Source organism: Tetrao urogallus (genome assembly GCF_951394365.1).
Source record: "Tetrao urogallus genome assembly, chromosome: 5".
Classification (NCBI taxonomy): domain Eukaryota; kingdom Metazoa; phylum Chordata; class Aves; order Galliformes; family Phasianidae; genus Tetrao; species Tetrao urogallus.
In genome coordinates, this window is record NC_136818.1 from 4974404 (window position 1) to 4995858 (window position 21455).

The 21455-nt window shown below is 42.1% G+C and overlaps 2 protein-coding genes across 3 annotated transcripts; both read left to right on the forward strand.

Moving 5' to 3' along the window:
* Positions 1–367: 367 nt before the first annotated feature.
* Positions 368–4241, forward strand: YIPF1 (Yip1 domain family member 1; the record flags this gene model as incomplete). 2 transcript variants are annotated; one of them, XM_079536126.1, is made up of 8 exons in its annotated part: positions 368–398; positions 674–837; positions 1373–1453; positions 1562–1649; positions 1777–1893; positions 2475–2641; positions 3019–3201; positions 4152–4241. In XM_079536126.1, the coding sequence occupies 8 exons, from the start codon at positions 368–370 to the stop codon at positions 4239–4241; spliced, it is 921 nt and encodes a 306-aa protein (XP_079392252.1). The 2 variants fall into 2 exon arrangements, with proteins under 2 accessions (XP_079392252.1, XP_079392253.1); XM_079536127.1 differs by having other exon boundaries at positions 704–837.
* Positions 4242–4867: 626 nt separating this feature from the next.
* Positions 4868–20040, forward strand: NDC1 (NDC1 transmembrane nucleoporin; the record flags this gene model as incomplete). Its single annotated transcript, XM_079535516.1, has 18 exons — positions 4868–5005; positions 5092–5212; positions 5346–5447; positions 5856–6030; positions 6498–6636; positions 7333–7441; positions 8860–8911; positions 9512–9644; positions 10910–11002; positions 12098–12179; positions 13064–13219; positions 14265–14519; positions 14649–14767; positions 14997–15047; positions 16532–16595; positions 17715–17815; positions 18761–18921; positions 19977–20040. The coding sequence occupies exons 1-18, from the start codon at positions 4961–4963 to the stop codon at positions 20038–20040; spliced, it is 2022 nt and encodes a 673-aa protein (XP_079391642.1). The 5' UTR covers positions 4868–4960.
* Positions 20041–21455: the final 1415 nt, after the last annotated feature.

The following is a 21455-nucleotide window of genomic DNA, read 5'->3' on the forward strand; positions in this document are numbered from 1 at the left end:
GCCCGCCGGGTGGGCGGGAGAAGCGAGCAGCGGAGCTGCCGATTGGCTGTCGCGGCGCAGTTCCTGCCGCGTCTTTAAGGGTGACGGAGGCCGCGGTTGGGCAAGGGGTTGGGGAGCAAAGGTGCGGGGCTGGGTAGGGCGGTGCGGCGCTCCCTGGGGAAGCGGGTGAGGCGGGCGGCCCGGGGGGAGGCGGGGCGGCCGGTCGGTGGCCTCCGTCGGCACTGCCCGCAGAAGTGACACCGGGGGCAGCGCCGGCGGCCCGGCCAGCGGTGCTGCGTGTGCCCGGCGGTGCTGAGCGGCCCGGCGGGGCCTTGTGCTTCCAGGAGGGTGCGGGCATCGGCAGCTGCTCCTCGGCCCGAGCGGGCGGATGGCGGCGGTGGACGACTTGAAGTTCCGAGGTGAGGCTGTGCGGCTGGGGGTGCCGTGCGGGCGGCTGTCAGAGGTGTGACTGCTCCGTGCTTTGCGTTCCAGCTCCCTGGCACGGGTCTGTTACACCGGATCAGTGGGAGACGAGGGCGAACGCTTCGTTAAATAAGCGTTAGGAATGTGTCGGTTTGGGTTTTAAGAAACGGTTGTGCTTCAGGTGTCTGAGTTATTGATGCATCCTTTCTTGGGTAGTGCGGGGATCTGAATGTAATCTAATCATCATTTCTTGTAACGTGCTTATTTGCAGAATTTGACGATGCAGCTCATTTGCTTGCAGCAAATCCCGATGCCACCACGATAAGCATCGATGAGCCGGCAGAAGCCCATAAGAATCAGCACAGCCGTCGGCAGGAGCCGGGGAGAGAGGAGGACGATGAACTGCTGGGGACCGACGACTCGGATAAAACAGAGGTAATACTCCCCGTCAGCAGTGCCCCCTCAGCACACACAGGTGGTGCTGACAACACTGAGGTATTCCTAGAGGACAGCAGGGATGAATGCTGAGTGCTGTAAAACTTGGCTTCTCTGCTGTGTTTGTTTCTGCCAGTTTTGCTGTGATGTGGTGCCTCTGGCCGGAAAACAGGAAGCTTTGAAATGCCCAGGGTCTGTTTGAAGGCTCTGCTGATGCAGCTGTCAGTCAGCACAAAGGAGCTTGTGGTACACACGAAAATGTTATAAATAATGTGTTGAAAGGTGGCATCTCGCTGCTCTTTAGAACACCAGACCACTGTTCTGCTTGCAGGGAAATCACTAGCTGCTGCTAACAAATGTTGGAGGAGGAAAGGAAAACTGTTAAGTAGTTTATAGAAAGCACTAATAGGTACTTCCCTGGTTAATTTTGTTTTCTGCTTGGGAAGAGAAGTGTTTTAACTATTGTGTAAATGAGCCAGTGATTTATAAATGGCATGCTTGTAATGTTTTCCATGTTGCTTTTCCCACCATACAGCTGCTTGCAGGACAGAAGAAAAGTGCCCCTTTCTGGACATTTGAGTACTACCAGACGTTCTTTGATGTGGACACCTACCAGGTTAGCACTCCACTCTCAAGGAGAACTCGTTTGAGCCATGTCTTATCCAGGCATAAAGGATCTTTCCTTTTGTCATTTTTGGTCAGACAAAACTGTGTGTTCTCATAGGTCCTGGACAGAATCAAAGGTTCGGTTTTCCCAGTGCCAGGAAGGAACTTTGTAAGGCTGTATGTCCGCAGCAATCCTGACCTCTATGGTAGGTATGAGGTGTGATAAGTTCCCTTCTGTGCTAAATGTTTTGAGTTTGCATTCTTCTACTTGCTCTTCCTAAAAAAACTTACAAGAGCAGAGGAGCTGTTACTGAAATTGCGTTTCTTTTTAAGGTCCCTTTTGGATATGTGCTACACTTGTCTTTGCCATTGCTGTTAGTGGCAATCTCTCAAATTTCTTCATCCACCTGGGCAGGCCGACATACCACTACGTGCCTGAGTTCAGAAAAGGTTTGTAAGTAGATGATATGGTCTTGAGGGTGTGTTGTTGTTGTTGTTGTCTGTTTTTAATGTGCTAGTGCAGTAACACAAAAACAGGCTGTAGCTTTTATTTAGCAGTCTTGTTGGTTGATTGCTCTCTGTAAATTTTTAAGAGATGGCAAAGCAAGCACTGAAAGTGGGCTTGAAGTCACTCAAATAGTTTTGGATTTGACAGTCATGTCTATTCTCAAATGTTATTTTTTTTCAATATTTGAAGCTGAACTTCTTTTTTAAGCTTATTTTTAATTTTTTCTGTTCTGCATGGCTCTCTTCACACTGAAAACAACAGCATTTCATACTCAAGTGTAATAAATTGAAAGCAGCAAAGTAATAATTTCTGGAGTCTTTACTTTGTAATTAACTTGAAATGCTGGTGAAAGTACTGGGAGTAAAGTGGACATAAATGCAAAATTCTCAATTTATGAATAATGAATGCTTTACATTTTGAAAGTAATTTCGAAGGAAACTCTAGTTTTCAGGCTTAATGCTTCCATACATTCGATTCTGGCTGGTATTCTAATAGAACCTGAAATCTTCTGATATATTTACAGTCTCCATAGCAGCAACAACGATTTATGCATACGCTTGGCTTGTTCCCCTCGCTCTCTGGGGATTCCTGATGTGGAGGAACAGTAAAGTTATGAACATTGTCTCCTACTCTTTCCTGGAGATAGTGTGTGTATATGGCTACTCCCTCTTCGTCTATATTCCCACAGCGGTACGTATGGCCTGAAGGCTGCTGGCAAGGTTGGGGATTGGGATGTGTCCTCCCAGGCTGCATGTGTGGATGGATGTGTTGAGGGCAGTGCTGATGCACGGGCACTGAGGACAAAGTTTCCTTGGCCAGCACCATCCTGGGCCGCTCTGATGATGGGGAGGCTATGGAGTGGGTGCCCAGAACTTAGGAAACGTGAACTTGTCATGGGCAGCAGCTCCTTGTTGCTGTGGCTGCTGTTGTCCTTTCTTCAAATGAGGCATGGGATAATTAGAGAGCAAATCGGCTGGAAGTGATGAAATGTCAGAGAACACGGTGCATTAAATAAACGAATCCCAGTTTCACACAGTCTCTCTGACAATCATTTTCCTCCCTGACAGATCTTATGGATTATTCCCCAAAAAGTGGTGCGCTGGGTCCTGATGATTTTTTCCCTGTGCCTTTCGGGCTCTGTTTTGGTGATGACCTTCTGGCCTGCTGTCAGAGATGACAACCGGAGGATTGCACTGGCGACCGTGGGGACCATCGTGCTGCTCCACGCCCTGCTGTCTGTTGGCTGCTTGGTAGAGGACTCTTATTTCTTTATTCTTCCACTTGCCTTTGTTACTTGTTATTACCTGGGGCTTGCAGCATGGTGTAATACAGGGAAGGATGCTGCTGGGAAATCTTTCTAAATCAAGAAACAAGAAGTGCTTGTGGAAAAAACACCCTTTAATTATTGCAAATAGCAGAACTTAATGCCAATTGGACTTTGACAATGCAAGTAGCAAACTCAATAATGAATATTTAGCACAAATTACCCAGAAAACAGAATTTTTATCTGGAATTAATTCGCTGTTCAACATTAATCCTTGTAATCTAGTCACAGATTATTCCAACAAGTACTATGCTCAGTTAATCATATAGAATTATTGAATTCAGTATATAGTGCATGCTTCTGAGTTCTATATATGAAAGCATAAACTTGCTAGAGATTAGTAAATCCACATTATGAAATCAGAAGGCTTTAATGCTACTGAAATCTATAAGGACAATAAATTAATTTTTTTTTTTTTGTTCTTTAATTGCACTGAGTGGAATTATACCATACAGGCTTCAGTTCTGACCCCCCCCACTTCAGCCTCTTGTCTAAATAGATTTGCTCAGCATGCAGATAGAGGGTAAAATGCAATTCTGATGACAGTGGGAGCTACTGTTACTGTAGGCTGCATGGAGCTTCATCAGTTAATCAGCAGTCAGTTGAGTAAATTTCTGCTGTCCTCTCTGGTATTGGACAATTCAAACATCTGAACTGTTGTCTGTTATACTGTAAAATCCAATTTAGAGTCTCATTTTAACTGACCATATCTAATCTGATAAAAGCTCTTAGAACTAAAAGATTCAGACTTCTTGTTTCAGTGCTGTGCTTGCAGCTCATGGACAATGGATATGGCAAGAGTGAATGGGAGCTGATGAGGCAGAACCATTTGTTTCTTCCTAAATGGTCTTTTTTTTCTGCTTTGCAATAACTTAGGCATACTTTTTTGATGCCCCTGAAGTGGATTTTCCTGCACCTATTATCCCTGCTCACAATGGAACAACGCTGATAACAAAAGTTAAGTAAATAAGGTAAGATCATAGATTTCTTACTTAAGCATCTAAAAATGTAATCCTGTCATTAGGGAACACAAGTCTTGAAACATCTCCCTTGCTACTATGGTTGAGGGTTGAACACATGAACTCCACCAAATGGGGTCTGCATATAAATACCATTTATTACTGTTCTGCCAGCTGGAATTCTAAATGATGGCTATGAAAATGTAAAAGACTGAGAAACAAAGACAACAAGTTATTAAATAACGAATCAGGCCGAACAGCCCTAATCATGCATGCCCAGTGCCTCTGAGGAGCCGTGAGCTCACAGGAGCTGCTTCTCTCTTCCAGGTCGTGCTGTTTCTCCACCAGTAGCTTTATTTTTTCACTGAAGAACGGGACGCGTTTGTGCAGAAGAAGCCCTGCGGGAACCACGAGCTGCTGTGGGCGCGGGGGCTGCGCCCGGTGCCGTACGTGGCGTTCGGTCTCCCGGCTGATTCCGCCGGAATAAAGCGATGCGAAAGCTCCGTGCGCCGCTCGTTTCTCCGCCTGCGCCGCGCGGGGGATGCCGGGACTTGCAGTCCTCTCCACGTTGCGCGCCTGCGCTGCTGCCTGTCGGGGGTGGGCGGGGAAAAGGGGCGTCGCGCTCTTCCTATTGGCTGCCCCGAGCTTCCCGCCGTGCTGCGCCGGAAGCGGCGTGCGGGAGGAGGCCGTTGGGCGGCGGAGACTTTGAACGGCGCCGGGCCCGGCATGGAGGCGGCGGCGGCGGGCCGGCAGCGGGCCCTGCTCCGCCAGGTGAGCGCGGCGCTGCCGCGACCCTTTCCTCACGCATCCTTTCCCTTCCCCGTACCCTCATTCCCCTCACGCCGCCTCTCCCTCAGGTGCTGGGCTGGAGGCTGGCGGCCGCCGTCGCCTGGTCCGTGCTGCTGCTGCCCGTCTGCACTGCGGCCTTCGTTCTCCTCAGCGGCGTCCAGCCCCTGCGCCCGCTGCGCTGGCTGTCCGGTACGTGCCGTGCCCTGCCCTACCCTGCCCGGCCCGCGTTCTCCCTCAGGCTTCCTCAGCGACGGGTCTTCCTAGCTGGGCTTGTTTGTTACTGCAGTCTTCTGAGGGCTGATTGTTTCTTTCCTTCCTTTAGATTCTTTCGATGATTTATATACTTCGCATGTCATCTTCTGCATCCTTCTGATGTCTGCTGTGATTCTGATAATAAGCGTTTTCAACGCGGAGTTTTATGCAGGTGGGTTGCATGCTGAACTGGCTGTGGTTCCGGTTATAAATCAGATGGGGGTGTGAGAGATTTGTTTTCACCTCTTGCAAATTTGCTTTTTAGTTAGCGTAGGAGGCACATAAAAGGTATTTTTAAATAGAGGTAGCAGTCTATTTAATTACTGCTGCAGTGAGTGAGGAAAGGTGTGAAAATCGTGGGTTTGAGTCAGAAGGGGACTCGGATGGCAGCAGGAGAGGCAGAGGCAGCCCAGATGTCTGCATGCTTCACCGCTCTGTCCCTCTGTGTTGCTTTCTGTATCTGGTGACTGATTCCAGCTGAAAGTGTGGTGCCAATGCTTTTATTTATTTATTTATTTATTTTTAAATGACGAGTTCTATTGATAGCAAATAAAAATTCACTTTTGGCTTTTATTTACAGTTGTGCCATCGATCCCGTGCTCTCGATTAGCGCTGATAGGAAAAATAATTCACCCTCAGCAAGTTATCCATTCAGTTGCTCATGCTGTAATGGGCATGTTGGTTGCTTGGTGCGCTGCAGTTATGACAAAAGGGAGGTTCCAATTTCTTGCTGTGCCCTGCACGATTTCAGAAAGGTAATTATGTCTGTGTTTTAAGGATAAGTTATGGAAAGAGCTGCTGTTGTAAAAGTAGGTCCTGATGGCCATTTTTTTCTATGTAAGAGACTGAAATTTCAGTGCTGTCAAAAAATTGAGCAAGTATGCGTCAATATTTTTTAATAAAGGCTAGGAAATGCCTCAACTGAGAAATATTATAATACATGGGGAGATAAATGGGCCAGAAACCCAGAATGACTGAATTGTTGGGATTGTCGATGGAGAGTTGCCAGGTTGGTTGTCATTTGAACTAAGTCTCTGGTGGGTGTGCCTTCCTTCCGAAATATCAGAAGTATCCTCATGCATAAAGTACAGAAATAAGTAATGGGAATTGGATGTGCTCAGATACAATCACATGTATGATCAGGAGAGCAGAAGTGAAGTTTCTCTTTGAATTCCAAATGCTGGATTTTAAAAAAAAATTAATATTAAGTTTTGTCTTTTAGCCTCGATGACGCTGTTCCTCAGATGTGCCTAAATGAATACCATCTCTTCTTTCTACTTTCTGGTGCTTTCATGGGATACTGTTACAGTCTCTTATACCTCATTAACAACATGAATTATTTGCCATTTCCAATCATACAGGTAAGCAGTTTTATAGATCTGAGCAGAAAGATAAAGAAAACAATTATTGAAAAATAGCCTTGATTGTTTATATCTTTGAATGTGGCAGCACCAGGTCTCAGTTGGCTTTTACCAGTGGATTAAAGCTGAGTGAGTGTATGTTTTGGTGCCAGTAATGTTCACCTTTCTTCTTGCTGCTCAGCCTCTTTCAAACAGGTGCAGGGTGCTGAGGGCCCTGTGTTGCACATTCAAAGCTGGCTAAGGTAAACCATTGCAGGAGGTGAGCTGCAGGAAAGCAGCAATATACATGAACTGATTATTAATGTCAGGAACTAGCAACAAAGGTTACCTAAAAGCTGAAAATGCTCAGGGCTTTTAGATGATTGCTTTCAAACAAACAGAAATTTATCAGTTGTGATGGAGTACCAAATTTTTTTCAAGTCTGAAGAGCATACAGTGAGTTAAGCTTAAACTCAGCATCCAGAGCTAATTTGTGTGCTTCTACTGTGGAACTGATCCCTTTAGAGGGGGCTCTAGCAGTTCTGCAGAAATCTAGCAGAGAGAAAGTGAAGGCTGACATGTGAAATGCAGCCCAGAAATATTGCTCTGATTAGTTTTAATTTGTCTAGGCTACAGGTTTTAAAGCAGGCTTTTATTTTTTTGAACTGTTTCACCAGTTTGTTCTGAATGCTATGAAACTGTTGTTTTTGTTTCTAGCAATACAAGTACTTACGTTTCAGAAGGTCTTTGCCTCTCCTCATGAAACACAGCTGTGTGGAATCTCTGTACTCGGTCAGAAACTTCTGCGTTGCGTATTACTTCTTTGGTAAGGATTTGTAAAGTTGGAATGCCTGTATTTTGAATTCCTTTATTTTAGGCAGGGAATCTATGCTGTTTTTTCAGCCTCTCAGATTGCTTGCTGAAGGCGTGTGGGCTTATTTAAACAAATAAGACAAGTAATGTCTCTCTAGAATAGTGCGAATAGGCACAGTTTGCACGCTGCTATTAATTCTTAAAGCCTTACAGCATTTTGGTTAGCACGTGAGAAATGTCTCTTTATCCAAAGAGGTTAACACCTTGCAGAGGAATTTCTCAGCCAGTTGGTAACATCACATGAGTAAGAACATTACCATTTTCTAAGAAGACAAGCTAGTTCTCTAACCTGAAGCCTGTGTTTTTAGACACCGTGCCAAAACATTGATCCTCCTCCAGAGGGTTGTTTCTGGTGTTCCCCTCTTGGAAGGAAATTCCACTGCAGGCAGCTGTGAAGTAACTTGCACGTAGGAGGAGCTACCAAGCTCTAACCAGCTAGCATTGCAGAGGATGCGTTTTGAAACCTTTTTGGCCACTGTTTGTGTGTCCATTCTGATCTGTGTAAAAATACTTTGTTTCCAGGCTTGGAGTATAATTGAAGAATTTTGTTTTTATTTGTAACTTAAATATCTTTAACTCAGTTTTTTTGTCACATGGGTAAATGTTGCTATACCTATCTTACTCCTTCCATTGTCTGGTATTGGGAATAGTCTCAGAGCAGAACCTGGAACATTGGCAGCAGGTACAACTTCTGTGTACGTAGTGCCACCATTCCTTACTACTTCTAAGCAAAACCAAGCACTTTGGCTTTATTCCCAAGTGCAGTTTATTTGCAGTTATTTGGAGAAAACTGGGGAGAAAAATGCATTTTGCCTCCCTTCTGAGAGAATCAAGAATCATTCCTTAAAATGATAATGATAAATTCTACTGATGGGCACAGCTGGGTTGGACTGGATGAAATACAGGGAGGTTTCTTTTATGTTAGGGTTGTAGTTACACTTCTAAATGATGTAAAACTATGCTAGAGCGTTTTCCATTGGGGCAACTGCTTCAAGATTGGTTTCTTCTGTATCTGTATGAGTACTCTGCTGCTGTCTGAGCTGTGGATAAAATGAATATCAAATTACTATTAACTCTTTTGATAGAGGAAAAAGTACAAACATTCCAGTGCTGAGAAGCTAGTTGCAAGAGCAACGTCTCTCACCATTTAGTTGTTGTCCTGGCACCTCTTCTTCCATTCTCTCATTCCTATTTTTTAAGAAACAGAAGAGAGAAACCTCAAAGGCAGATTGTTTCCTTGCACGTGTGTTACAAGGCCATTCTTTGTCTTTTATATATGCATTCTACTTCAATCTTCTTGTTGGCCTGTTGTGTGCTTGTTTGCCTGTGTTTTACTTCCTTCAGTGTTGTGTTTATTTCTTTGTTCCCTAGGTTATATCCCAAAGATGTGGATAAGCACCACAATGGATCTTCGTATAGACAGGTGGGTACCTTGTGCTGAAAATTTGGAGGAGAATATTGCCAACAGCTGCCTTTCCAGGTAGTCCAGCTTAGCAACTGGTCCTTTGTGCATAGTAGGGCTCTGTTCCTGACCTCCCCCAGAACATGGGGAGCATTGGAGGCTTCTGAAATAAACCCCACGAGGGCCAGCAGCCCCTGGTAAGAGCCATTTTGTAGCTAGGCTGTAAGGAATCCTCTTTGGTAGCCTTCATCTCTGTAAAACTGAAATATTTGGAAGGGCATTCTCTCCAGATCTCATTTGTGGTTTTTATCCAGTTCTGTGTTTTTAGGATGTTTTCATTTTTATACATCATTGTGATTCCTCTTCAAATAGGGAAATGGCAGCTTTTAATACTCTAATGCACTGAAGTTGTGATTACAGTCATTTATTCCGTGTGGCTTTTTCCTTAATTTCATTAATTTTAATTTCATCTAATCACCTCTAATAGAAAGTTAAAGAGATGTGATCTCATAACATCTTTATGGGGCTTGTTGAGAACCACCAACAAAATCAACAACGAGCAGCCTACTGAAAATGTCCTCCACAATAAAAATACTTTTATCTTGGTTGATTTATTTGCAGTAAATTGCATCCTCTTGACACGCTGTCTGGCTTATTGGATCTCTCCTTATTTTACCACGCCTGGTTATGTGGTGTGTTTCTTCTGGTCACCTGGTACATTGCGTGGTTGTTCTTCAAGATCTACGCTACAGAGGTTGGTGTGCTGTGACAGCGCTGAAGTGTTTTGCTGATAATGCTTTCTTTTCAAAAGCAAGAACTTGTGACACGCACCTGCAGGTTATGTGAGAAGGTGATATCCAGAAATGAGATCTCAGTCCAATTTATCAACAGAAAGGGTAACAGAAGGTGGTCAGTGTTCTGCAAGCTAAGCTCTGGAAATCTCACATTTCAACCAGGCATCCAAATTCTCCAAAGGAGAGACACGTTAATAAGAGTTCAGGCTGCAGTATTATAATAGACTTCAAGCAGCCCTGGGAATTAATATGCTTTTGCATTTTCATTCAATCACTGTTACAAATTAATGTGGCTAAAAAAAGACCATTTGAATATATAATGAATCACATTAGAATAAATCTGAGACTGTGCTTATGGGGGTGGTGGGAGTGGGGAGTGCTGGGGGGGTGACAAGGAAAAGGCAGCCAAGAATCTCTAAGCTTACATCAGATCCACACAGCTGTTTTGTTAACCCTTTGACAGCCATGGCTATTATCAATTCCAGTCGTGCAGCTGGGGAAGAGAAGAAGTGATAATATGTAATCTGAATTCAGTGACAGTGAACAAATAAACTGGCAGAGTCTGTGCCCAAAGTGATTCATGTTCTGTAGTATTAAAATATGCAATGCTTGATAACAACATAAGCAGTTATTTATATTTGAAGGCTTTCTTAGTTTATCAACGAAACAGTGTAGGAGGAGAATTCTAAAATATTTCATTATTTAATAAAAGATCCCTGCAGTTTTTCATTGGATTGGTTACATCTTAAAAGACAGATACAGCAGTTGAAATGTCTTGTTTTTGGCTGTGGTGTCGATAGATTTTTCTCCCAGTTATCATTATGATAGTAATCTGTCTACACGTGATTTGCCCAGCTGTATGGGTAGACGGGGGGCATTTCAAGATAAAGGGAGCTGGATTTTCTAAGACCTTGGCCTTAAATGTGAGGAGTGGCCTTTGTTGTGTGCTTGTTTGGTTTTGTTGTTGCTTCTGTTAGAAATTTCAAGGCAGTTTGTAGTAAGTTGAAGCAGTTGGGTGTGTGCTTTTGTGGTCCATAATTCCTGACGAGCACCAACTCAGATATGATCTTTCTTAAGCTTTTTTCCCCCCATGTTTTGCACTGGTGATGTGGTGTGTTTCTTCTGGTTACCTGGTACATTGTGTGGTTGTTCTCCAAGATCTGTGCTACAGAGGTTGGTGTGCTGTGACAGTGTGTGTAACATAACTTCTGGTATTTATTTTTAGACACATCACTTTCCTGTTCAGCCAACTTTTGCTGAGGAGACAGACCAATGCCTGCCTAAAATCCTAAACAGCAACCCTCCGCTCATTATAAAGGTAACTGGATTTCTGCAATATTCCCAGTTAGATTTGTGCTGGGAAGCTGATTCTCAAACTGTCATCTGCTGTGTGGCAGCTAGAGAAACTGCTGCTAGTTCCTTATAAAGCTGCCTCAGGGCTGAGAGAGAGACAGTCATAATGGTGAAAACTTGTTTAGTAGTGACATCTGCTGGTGCTCACCATGCTATACTACTTTTAGGCTGAAGATGGATTCATTTAGAGGTGAAGGTGAGATGTATGCCTGCAGTAATAATGTTAGTTTGTAATGATGCTAAAATAAAAGGTTATGAATGCTTTCTTTTCTTTCCATTGTGGTAAACAGTAATTTTGGTGAGGCTGTGTTAGACTTTAGTAGAACTTACTGTTTATAATAATCAAGAATTGAAGACCTCATATAAAAAGTGTTGTGTAAACATAGGTGACTTTATTCTGCAGCACGTGGAAGAGCCGTGTTTAATGATTATATGGATCTCTGATAAGGCTAGAGATAAAATGGGATTCAAGTGAATTGCAACCTCCTGTAAGCTCTGTTACATTATCAAAGGATCTGTGAGGAAGAATCAATCACAGCACAGCAACTGCTGAGATTATGAATTAGACTGAAGTGTCTAATTTATAATTGGGTCTTGCACAGTGAGAGAAATCTGGTTATCACTGATCTGCCCCATTCATTACTTATCATGTGAAAAAGCAGTGTTAGGCTTTGTGCTGTTGGCACACTGCAGATGAGCTCTGGCTTGCAAAAACAGTTTGTTCTCAACAGTTTGTTCTCTAGGCTTGAGCTCTTTTTCTCTGAGTTGTTAGCTATTAAGAATGAATTAAAATAAAGTCCTAGATTTTCTTTAGCTCCAAAGGAAGAACATACCAGTAAAGTCTTCCAAATCTCTGCTCAGACGCTCTATCCAAACTGGTTCTGGGGATACATGCAGTCTTTTGCCTGTTTTTTTTTCTCCCCCCCTGCCCCCATCACATGGCTTGTCATAGACTGTGTAAACTTGGTCTTTGTTAGAATTGCATTTCTATGGATAACAACAGTTTTTAAGGAACCTCCTTGGAATTTGTGCTTGTGAAAACACTTCCCTTTCCTTGCAGTTTTTAGCCTTGCAAGACTTGATGTTACTTTCCCAGTATTCTCCTGTTCGACGTCAGGAGGTCTTCAGCCTCAGCCAACCAGGTAAGAGCTCAGGTTGATTTTTATTTTTATTTTTATTTTTTTTTAATTAAATGTTTGCTGAATGTGTTGACAAGTGTTTCTATTTTATAACTGCTGTGATGTATGCTATGTAAACTATGAGGCCTCCTAAGTAAAAATATCCTTTTGATGCCTTTTCCAAAAGGATGCTTAGTTCTCTGTATTCACATTGTTTTATCTACTCAATAAACACCAGTCCCTGTTATTTGATTTAAATGACAACTGTGAGGAAACACAGGCCTTAAAGTATTGAAAGCAAGATCCTTGTGATGTCACCTATCAAATAATGCAAACTGAATAATCCAACTCGTGTATGTAAGGCCAGTGTTCAGATGTGAGATTAAACTGAGCATAGATAGTGGGTCACCACAGGAATTATGAAAGCAAACAAAGGCCACGATTTCATTTAGTATACAAGCCTCTTGCTGTATGTGAAGACATGGCAGAGAAGGGCAGCTGAGTCTGCCTAGAAACGTTTGAAAACTTTGTTGCTCATCATTGGGATTTCTGATGTTTGCACAACTTCTAAAGCGTTTCCCATTACCACTGATGTTACTTTGTTCATTTTAGTTAATTTCAAATCTGATGGACCAAACTGCTCGTTTCCCACGTGCTTAATGGGTTTCACTGAAGTCTTGTGGAGTTATTAATTGCCAGTAGGATGGAGTCTGTCCATGTTTTCATCTTCTTTTCAGTATAAATATACTGCTGCAGTAAAAACGCACTGTGGCTTTTTACAAACGGAATGGTGCTGCTGTCTTTGAAGCTTTTTGCTGAGAGCAAATGTGCACTGTTGGAATAGATATGAGGATACTGTGGAGATCAAACATACCTACTGCATTTCCCTTTTATGTGAATGCTCCTAGGTGGGCACCCACACAACTGGACTGCGATATCTAGGGAGTGTTTGAGTCTTCTGACTGATCTGACCCAGAGGTTGATTGCACAGCAGGAAGCTGCAGCAGCAAATGGGAGAGCAAAGCAGCAAGTGGGAGAGATGAAAGTATCTCCGCAGACTCCAGGTATGTGAGGAAATGCTCATAATGCTTTGTAAAGCATGAGAATAGCATTAGACTAATGCACCTATGTGATCTGAATGAAGCTGTATGGAAAAATGAGTTGAGGGGGTTCTGCAAATAGATGGGAACATTTAAAAAGGAAGTCCCACCCCCGTTTCATTTCGATCCCCTAAACAAATGGAAAGCTTCAAAAGTGTGCTTACTTTGTTTACTTTGCTTGATGTTATATTCAAGGCAGTATGGTCTTCCACACTTGCATGAGTTAAGAAAGTCTAATTATTAGTGTTGTTATTAGAATGTGACTGAATCTAAGAACTCTAAGACCTTCCAGGAGATGCTTTATAACTTGCTTAGCTGTTCTTCTGGTTATCTTAAGGTGACAAAGTTAGTTTTTGTTGTCATAAGGACTCTGAACATGTGGCTTACTGAGTATCATGGTAAAAGAAAAAGAGCCAGTTTGAGTCTTGAGCTGCATGCAGGCAGCATGCATTTCAGGTGTTTCACATGCTGGTCTTAGGCATCATTCCTGGCAGCAGAGCTATGTCAGTACGAGGGCTGGCAGGTAACTGGATCCCTTAGCAGTCAGTGCCTGGGACACAAGCGTCCTCCTGTCCAGGGAACAGCAGGGGACAGTTGGTATGTCAGAGGTGAATTTCTTCTAGTGCTGTTGCTGCTGCCTTGGAATTTGTGGCTGACGTGTTTCATACCAATCAGAAAGAACTGTTGTTCTTATTAGGAACTGTCCTTAAATACCTTTGCCTTCCAGTACTAATACTAGGAATGCTAAAGATGCTTTGTGATGATACATCCAATGCATTGTAATGCTAGTTAGCAGGAGATGTTCAGGAAATCCATCATCAGTTTAAGAACAAGTGGAAAGAACTTTTAAAAACTCTGTGCTCAGGTTGATATGTACTTCTTTGCAAGGTGGAAGCAATGTCTGTTAATAAAAACTCTTGACAATACAAAGTTGTTGAAGCAGCAGTCCAGTAACAAACCCATGTCTTGACAGCATGTTTATTTACGTGCAGCATATTTCTCTTGTTAGGAGCTGCGGGGGCAGAAGATATCCCTTTCCAGTTACAGAGGTCTAATGTTGTTCCCAGAGCTGCTATGTCTTCCCTGGTTAAATCATCCTCAGTGCCTTTAAAGGCATCGCCTGGGTCTGATATTGGTTCACCTTTCAGTTCACCCGCTTTAACTTGCAAGGCGGGAATTCTGGAGTTAAGTTCTCCTTGGCATGGAAAAGTCCAGAGCCCTCTCGTTGTGCGAAGGGGACCAAAGCTGTGGACATCAGGTTCAGGTAAAGACTTTTCTGCTACGTTTGTTCTTACCCTTGTAGTCATAGATGTAGATGCCAGTAGAGGTCTATATGCATGAGAGGAAAAGGGACAGAAACCTGTTTTCTCAGGAGACTGCATTTCTCTTGTAGGTCTGCAACTGAATGGTTCCCACCACGAATCCTTCCCAGCGCTCTCTGTTGCGAGAGTTGGCAGTGAGGCTGTGCAGCCAAGTTTGATTTACACATGGCTCCAGAACAAGCAAGAACAGGTAGAGTAAAAGTTGCAGCACAGATAGATTAGAGCCAATACAGCTTAAGTGTATTCTTCAAGAGTTCTTTCAGAAGAGAGAACTTCTTCAATTAGCTTGCATGACTTAATGAAACATATTCTGCCTCACTCAATTCCTTTACACTGTGAAAAGATGGTAGAGGTGAGGAGGCTTAACTTTGCTTGCCTTCTGATAAATACTGTGTTTTTCATCTTCTGTTTCTTTTCAGATAAAAAACTTCTTATCAAGACGAGTGCTGATAATGTATTTCTTCAGCAAGGTAGTCATGATCATGTGTTGTGTGAGTGAGCAGAACGGTCTAGAAAATGCATGAACATGTGAGATCTGCTGTTGCAGTGTGTGTCTTTTCCATATAGTAATGATTTAGAACACTGTGTCCAGCTCTGAGCTCCCTAGCTCAAAAAAGACAGGGATCTCTTTGAAAGAGTCCAGTGGAGGTCCACAAAGATGACAGAGGGCCTGGAGCATCTGCTTATGAGGAGAGACTGAGGAACTGGGGTCTGTTCGGCCAGGGAAAAGATAAAGGTTTATAAATACCTGAAGGGAGGTGGGAAGCAAGTGGATAAGCCCAGATTACAGCAATAGGACATAGAATAATGGCCTTAAATTTGAATGTAGGAAGTTCAAGTTTTAGGTTCAAGTTATTCCACACAAACTTGTGGAGTAACTTCTTTATAGTAAGAGTGGCACAGCACTGGAATGGGCTGCGCAGTGAGAGTTCCTTACATGGAGATACTCAAGACCTGGCTGGACACCTGCCTGCGTGAGCTGTGGTGGGGTACCTGCTTTAGCAGGGGGGTTGGACTCAGCTCTTGAGGTCCCTTCCAGCCCCTGCAGTTCTGTGATTCAGAAGTTCTTTTTTCTAATCTAATTGTAAGTACAGAACTGTCTTTATTGTGATACTTAAAGCAGGACTATCCTGTGCCTGTATTAAAAAAGTAAATGTTTGGTTAAGCTAGGCTGTTTATAAGCAGCATTTTGCTTGAAGTATCATAATGAAACAACTGAGAACGTAAAAATGCAATCATCTCAGGCTGCTAACTGCTAGATGGTGTAAGCCTCTAGTTAAGGTTGGGATTCTGTTAATAGTACTTTGTCAGGTTAGTGTACCAAGTGAATGCTTTATATTTTTCCTTTGTGGGGAAAAAAGGTAGCTGGATTTTTTGGAATTTCTCCTTCTGAAACATTGGTACTAATTTTACTTCAACCTTTCAGTTGTAAAGTATTTCAGTAGTATAAGTGTTTATACTGTGCAAGTTTGGCTTAGTTTTTGCACAAAAAAACAGTTGAGTGCTTCTCTTAACAAAACTGAACAACTTAATTAAGCTTTACAGAGCAAATCTCCTCTACTATAGATCTTTGTTTTTATAGGTTTCGCTCATTTTTGTATGCAGATCTCTTCTGTGCACGTGAGAGTTATTCACATATAGCAGTCTTGTCAGCTAGACTAGAATGGAGGCTGAGTCAAACAAGGTCATGATATAGGAATGGAGAGATTAGTGTTTATTTAGCCCTTGAGAACAAGCTAGCAAATATACTTTCTCTCTTGGAATCTTCACTTCTAGCTAGAGCTTTGTGGGCAGCTCCTACAAATTTATCTGGGCATTTCCTGACATTTGTCAGCCATGCAGATCTTTTCTGAGGAGTCGTGTGAACTGAAGAAATGTGTATGATTTAATTGAAACCTGCAGTTTTGGTGATGCTTTTAGGTTGTGTGCTTAGAATGCTTTGATTCCTTCTCAGCATCCGGAAGCCTCCATCCAAGCTGTTTTCTCTGATGCCCAGATGCACATTTGGGCATTGGAAGGTAAGCAGTTTCTGTTCCCAGTTTTTCTGCTCCTATGGTTCATGGAACTACAAAACCTGTAAAAACTTTGCATCTTTTTTGATAGAAATACAACTGCTGTTCTATAACGTGAATAAAGATCTCATTCACTTCTTAATTTTGAAATCCCATGCACAGTTTTTTAGTTTGTTCCATGGAGGCAGTGATTCCTGGATTTGATTTGTTGCTTTTCTTCCATGTTAACCCATTTATCTATCAGCTTCACATTTTCTTTCAGTAAGAAATTTTTTTTGCAGCAGGTTTTCTTCCTGAAGTGTCTTTCTTTGTTAGCTGGGGGTGTGGAGGCAGGCAGGCATTCAAGTAGTAAGTTAACAAATAATTTGGAAGAAGTGGTCCAGAGAGATTTAAAAAAAAAAAAAACCAACGAGGACGTGGCTGCACAACAGGACTTTCTTGATTGTTTATCTCAGTGTCAAGAGCAAACACCAGTCTTTAGAATCCTTGACTGGATTTCACTGTGCAAAGATCGGTTCTCCTCCTGGGTTAGATGTTTTATGGACTGATGAGACAGGTTGTGTCAGATCAAAGGTGACGAGTCAAGAAATATGGTCAGGAGATGGGGATCATAAATATGGTTTTGCAGGAAGTATTGTTTGTGTCTTAACAAGGGTTGGTGAGTGAGGCTGCAGTGCTTTTTAACAGAATAAACTGAGAAGGGTTTAAAAGCTCAATCCAATTTTCAAATCCAATTTTCAGAGTAGTACAGTTGTTGTATAAGCTGAACAAACTTTCAATAATCTGGAAATGTTTCTGCATGACTGAGATTGTGAAATAGCACTTGTCTTGTGGTTGATGTCAGGTACGGTTCTGATCAGAGGAGCAGAAAGGGAGCCAGTCCTCTTCTAAATATTTTATGTAATCTCTCTTCCCCTATCATTAGCCTCAAGCTATTGTGCAGCAGTCAGACGAGTGACTGATTTAGCCCTGCAGCAAGCCAAAGCTGAGGTAATGGTCATCTGGCTGCAGAAAGTCCTAAGAATTCCACCACGCTAGTAGGATCTTCAGGAAGCACGTAGTCTTTGTTAATGCATCACAAGTTGAGAACTCTGTAATTGTAGCAACCTTTTTTTCCCCCAAAAGGTCTGTCTCATTTGGTAGCAGCCTCCTTCACTGAAGACCAATTTGGAGTTGTTCAAACTACGCTGCCAGCTATCCTGAATACTTTACTGACCCTTCAGGAGGTGAAAGCCATGAACTTTTCCTTACCACAGAACAACTTTATGAGAGGAGTTTTGTTAGCTTTGTGTTTTAGCAGCGCTGACCAGTCGTGGCATTGAATTAGTCACTGCTGTAAACAGCTTCTCATCTTCAGTTAATCTAAATGAAACAACCAGTTGACACTATGTTCCTTATGGGACAGCTGGATAAAAGCCTTGTTAGATCTTTAATATGTAGAAGCAGGAGGTGCATTTCTACTGAAATATTGAACCAAACATGCAGTACTTTTTAAATTAGACATCTTGCTTCAGGGGTGCATCAAATATCCTGTATCTTAAGCTTTCTTAGGACTTGGTCTTCAATGGGCTGTACAGAATTCTTCATACAATCTGCAGCACTTGGAGGCTTTGCAAACTGCTAGAGATAAGATCACAAAGCAGTGCTGAGGCATTACTCAAACTCTCCAGTTGTTGATGTTTGGAAATGTGAATTTAAAAAAAAGAAAAAAAAGAAAAAAAAAAGATTCGTTTCCAAAGCTATGCATGTCTTTTTGATACCATCATTTTTACACGTCCTTAGTGGAGATTCTTGGAAAGGATTTTGAGGTTATTAAAGCTTCTCAGTGTAAGTCATTTATTCCAAGAAGAGGTGCTGGGGGAAGGGGCAGGGAGCACCTCCCATGTTTCTGAAGCAAGATATAACACAAAACAGAATTGGTTTTGTACTGCTGTGCTTAGCATTTAGACTTAATACCAGAGAATCTTATTTCATAGATCTTAATTATTGTGCTGATGTTGATGGCCTGGAAATGTAAGGCCAACTTTGGTTTCCAAGACATTTTTGTGTCTTGGTGGTATTGGAATTTTTTTTTTTTTACTTAGCTTTATTTAATAAATATCTTGTTAGCTCTGCTTTAAAGTAACTGACCAGACAGAGGGAGCTCATCTTTTCTTTTTTTCCTCCATTAGGTTGTAGACAGACATTTCAAACTGCCTCATGTTTCTAGCAAACCTCCCAGGAGTTCAGGAAGCCTGGTGGACACATCCTACAAAACACTACGATTTGCACTGAGAGCATCCTTGAAAACAGCTCTGTACCGGATAACCACTGTCTTTGGAGAACACCTGAAGTAAGAACTCTTCTTCATGATTTCTCCCTTGCTAGATTTTTAAATTAAATGTTATTGTGGAAATGGACTTTTGTGCCAAAATCTCTATAGGGCATTATTCTAACATGGCATTTATTTTCTTTAATTTGTTGAACCTTACAAAGTTTTTGTGTATGTATATGATCCTGCTAGAAACTTACTCAAAGAATTCTGGGTCCTCAATGAATTTTTTTAATGAACTTTAAAGTGGTCCATGGATGTCACTCAAATTTTTGCTGCTGCAAAATAAATTGACTAGAGATAACTATCTGTTTAGTGGGAAGAGAATCTTGGGCAGCCTTACTAAATGCTTCTTGCTTGTCTAACACCTGGCTCTCAGCTGCTGTCACAGCAGGCTGACTTCTGTACTTGGTGTCTGAATGTGTGGAGCTGAAACTTTCGTCACTGTCTGCCCATCTCTCTCTGTGAGATGAAATGTCTCACAGTTTGGAAATGCTATGTGTACAGGATAAATCATTTTGAGATTCTTTCATACGTAAGTCAACTCTGCATGAATAACAGCAGCTCGTGAAGCTGTATCAGGGATCATTCAGATGGGATGTTAGGAACAACCTGAACTGAGAGGGTGGCTGAGTGCTGGAGCCGGCTCCCAGAGGCAGGGCTCATGGCACCAAGCTGCCAGAGTTCAACAAGCATTTGGCCCTGCTGTCAGGCATAGGGTTTAGTTTTTAAGGTTGTTATCTGTGCAGCCAGGAATTGGACTCAGAGATCCTTGTGAGTCCCTTCCAACTCACAGTGTTTTGTGATGCCATGATTAAACAGGTGAAGAAACAGATGAGCATTCTAGGCATAATTGTCTTTCAGTAGTGGAAGCTGTTGAGGAATTGATATTTTTAAGGATTCATACCTACTTTTCTGTGTTTTTCTTGGAACCTAAGCTTTCGTACAGCTGGGTTTTCTAAATTTCAACTCGAGTGCAGATGTTTATTTCATTGTGCACTTAGTTTTGGCATGAGGTTTCATATTGTGGTGTACTACATTTAATGTAAAAACTTATGTTCTGTGTTTGTTTTTAGTGCAGTGCAAGTCTCTACAGAACATAAGAAAAGACTTCAGCAGTTCTTGGAGTATAAAGAATAAATATCAGATTTTGATACAGCCACAGTTCAGTGCTTCTGGTAAGAAGAAAGTGGGACTACTGAGCCTTTTTATCCTGTATTGTTGAAAAAACATGTGGAAGTACAAGTTGCAGAATGAAACTCTTAAAATTGTAGAAAGTCTCTTCCAGTTTTGGAAGAGTTCATCTTTTGTATAATAAAATGTCTTAAAATTCATCTTGCCTTCCTTTAACATCACTTACAGGTGAGAAAGTGTCAGTTCTTATTTTATGTCAGACTGTGACATTTGAGATTATCAGACTTGCTCTCCCATTTAGTTTTTCCCTCATATATTCTTTCCCTGCTTTTCCTGATGAAGGGCTGGGTGGAGATTTACACAGATACTCGATGTCCCTGAGTGTTTCATAAATTTAGCTGCTAACGCTTTCAGCTCAGATGAAGCGTCTGCTTTAAGAATAAGAAACAGATGTGCCAAGGAATAAAAGGTGCTACTCTCCTGTAGGATGGAAATGTTCCTTCTGAGCAGAATGGCTACGTGAAAAGATATTGGTAAGACAAAATACTGCTTGAATTTATCAGCATGGGTTTTATTGTCTTCAGGGTGACCTGGGAAATGAGCTCTGATCTACACAGAGACATACAAGAAGCATTTACTGTATTTGGTAAAAGCTGCAGGTAGTGATATTGTGCATGAAAGGTTGGATCAGCAGCTTTCTGTTCAGGTGGATATGAAGGATCTTTGCAACATAGCCACCTTTTTCAAGGCAATGTAACTATTGGTAGCTTCTGATGAAAAGTGACTTTTTTAAAAGCATCTTTTACATTTCTTATTTGCAAGCAGACCTGTCCAAATAGTTTGAAAAATGAACTGTCCCATTTTTAAACTGACTCCAGTTACTGGGATATCTACAGAAGAAAACTTGCACAGTGTGTGAAGTGCTGAGGTGCAGCTGCAGTACTTTTATCTCAAGGAAATTACAGTAAGGTAAACTAAATGGTCTAAATTCAGTAAGACGAGGGGAAAGAATGTTTGGATCTTCCTTCTTCTGTTCTCTGCAGTGCTGTTGGTCCTGTGAATTGTGCTGTAGAATTGAAGATTTGAAGATGACCAGGATGTCATTACAGTGGTGTGGTGAAACAACTGGCTCACAGAGCAGCTGTGCACTAATAATTGCTTACCAGGGGCCAGTAAGGCTTAGGAAGAGAGGAAAAGCCCAAATCTAGTGTGAGACCTGCATATTAGTTTCCCATTACGAAGGCATTTAATTTTCTCAGCAGACATAAACTGTATGTGTTAGCTTGATAGTAGTTGTTATAATCAGGTTGTTCCTTTTGCAGAGGTTGCTTTCAGCAAATGCCAGAAGGTGATGGACAGCCTTTCATTATTTTTTTAAGGTTAGACACAGTCTTTTAATGTTTTCCCATGCTTAACTTCTA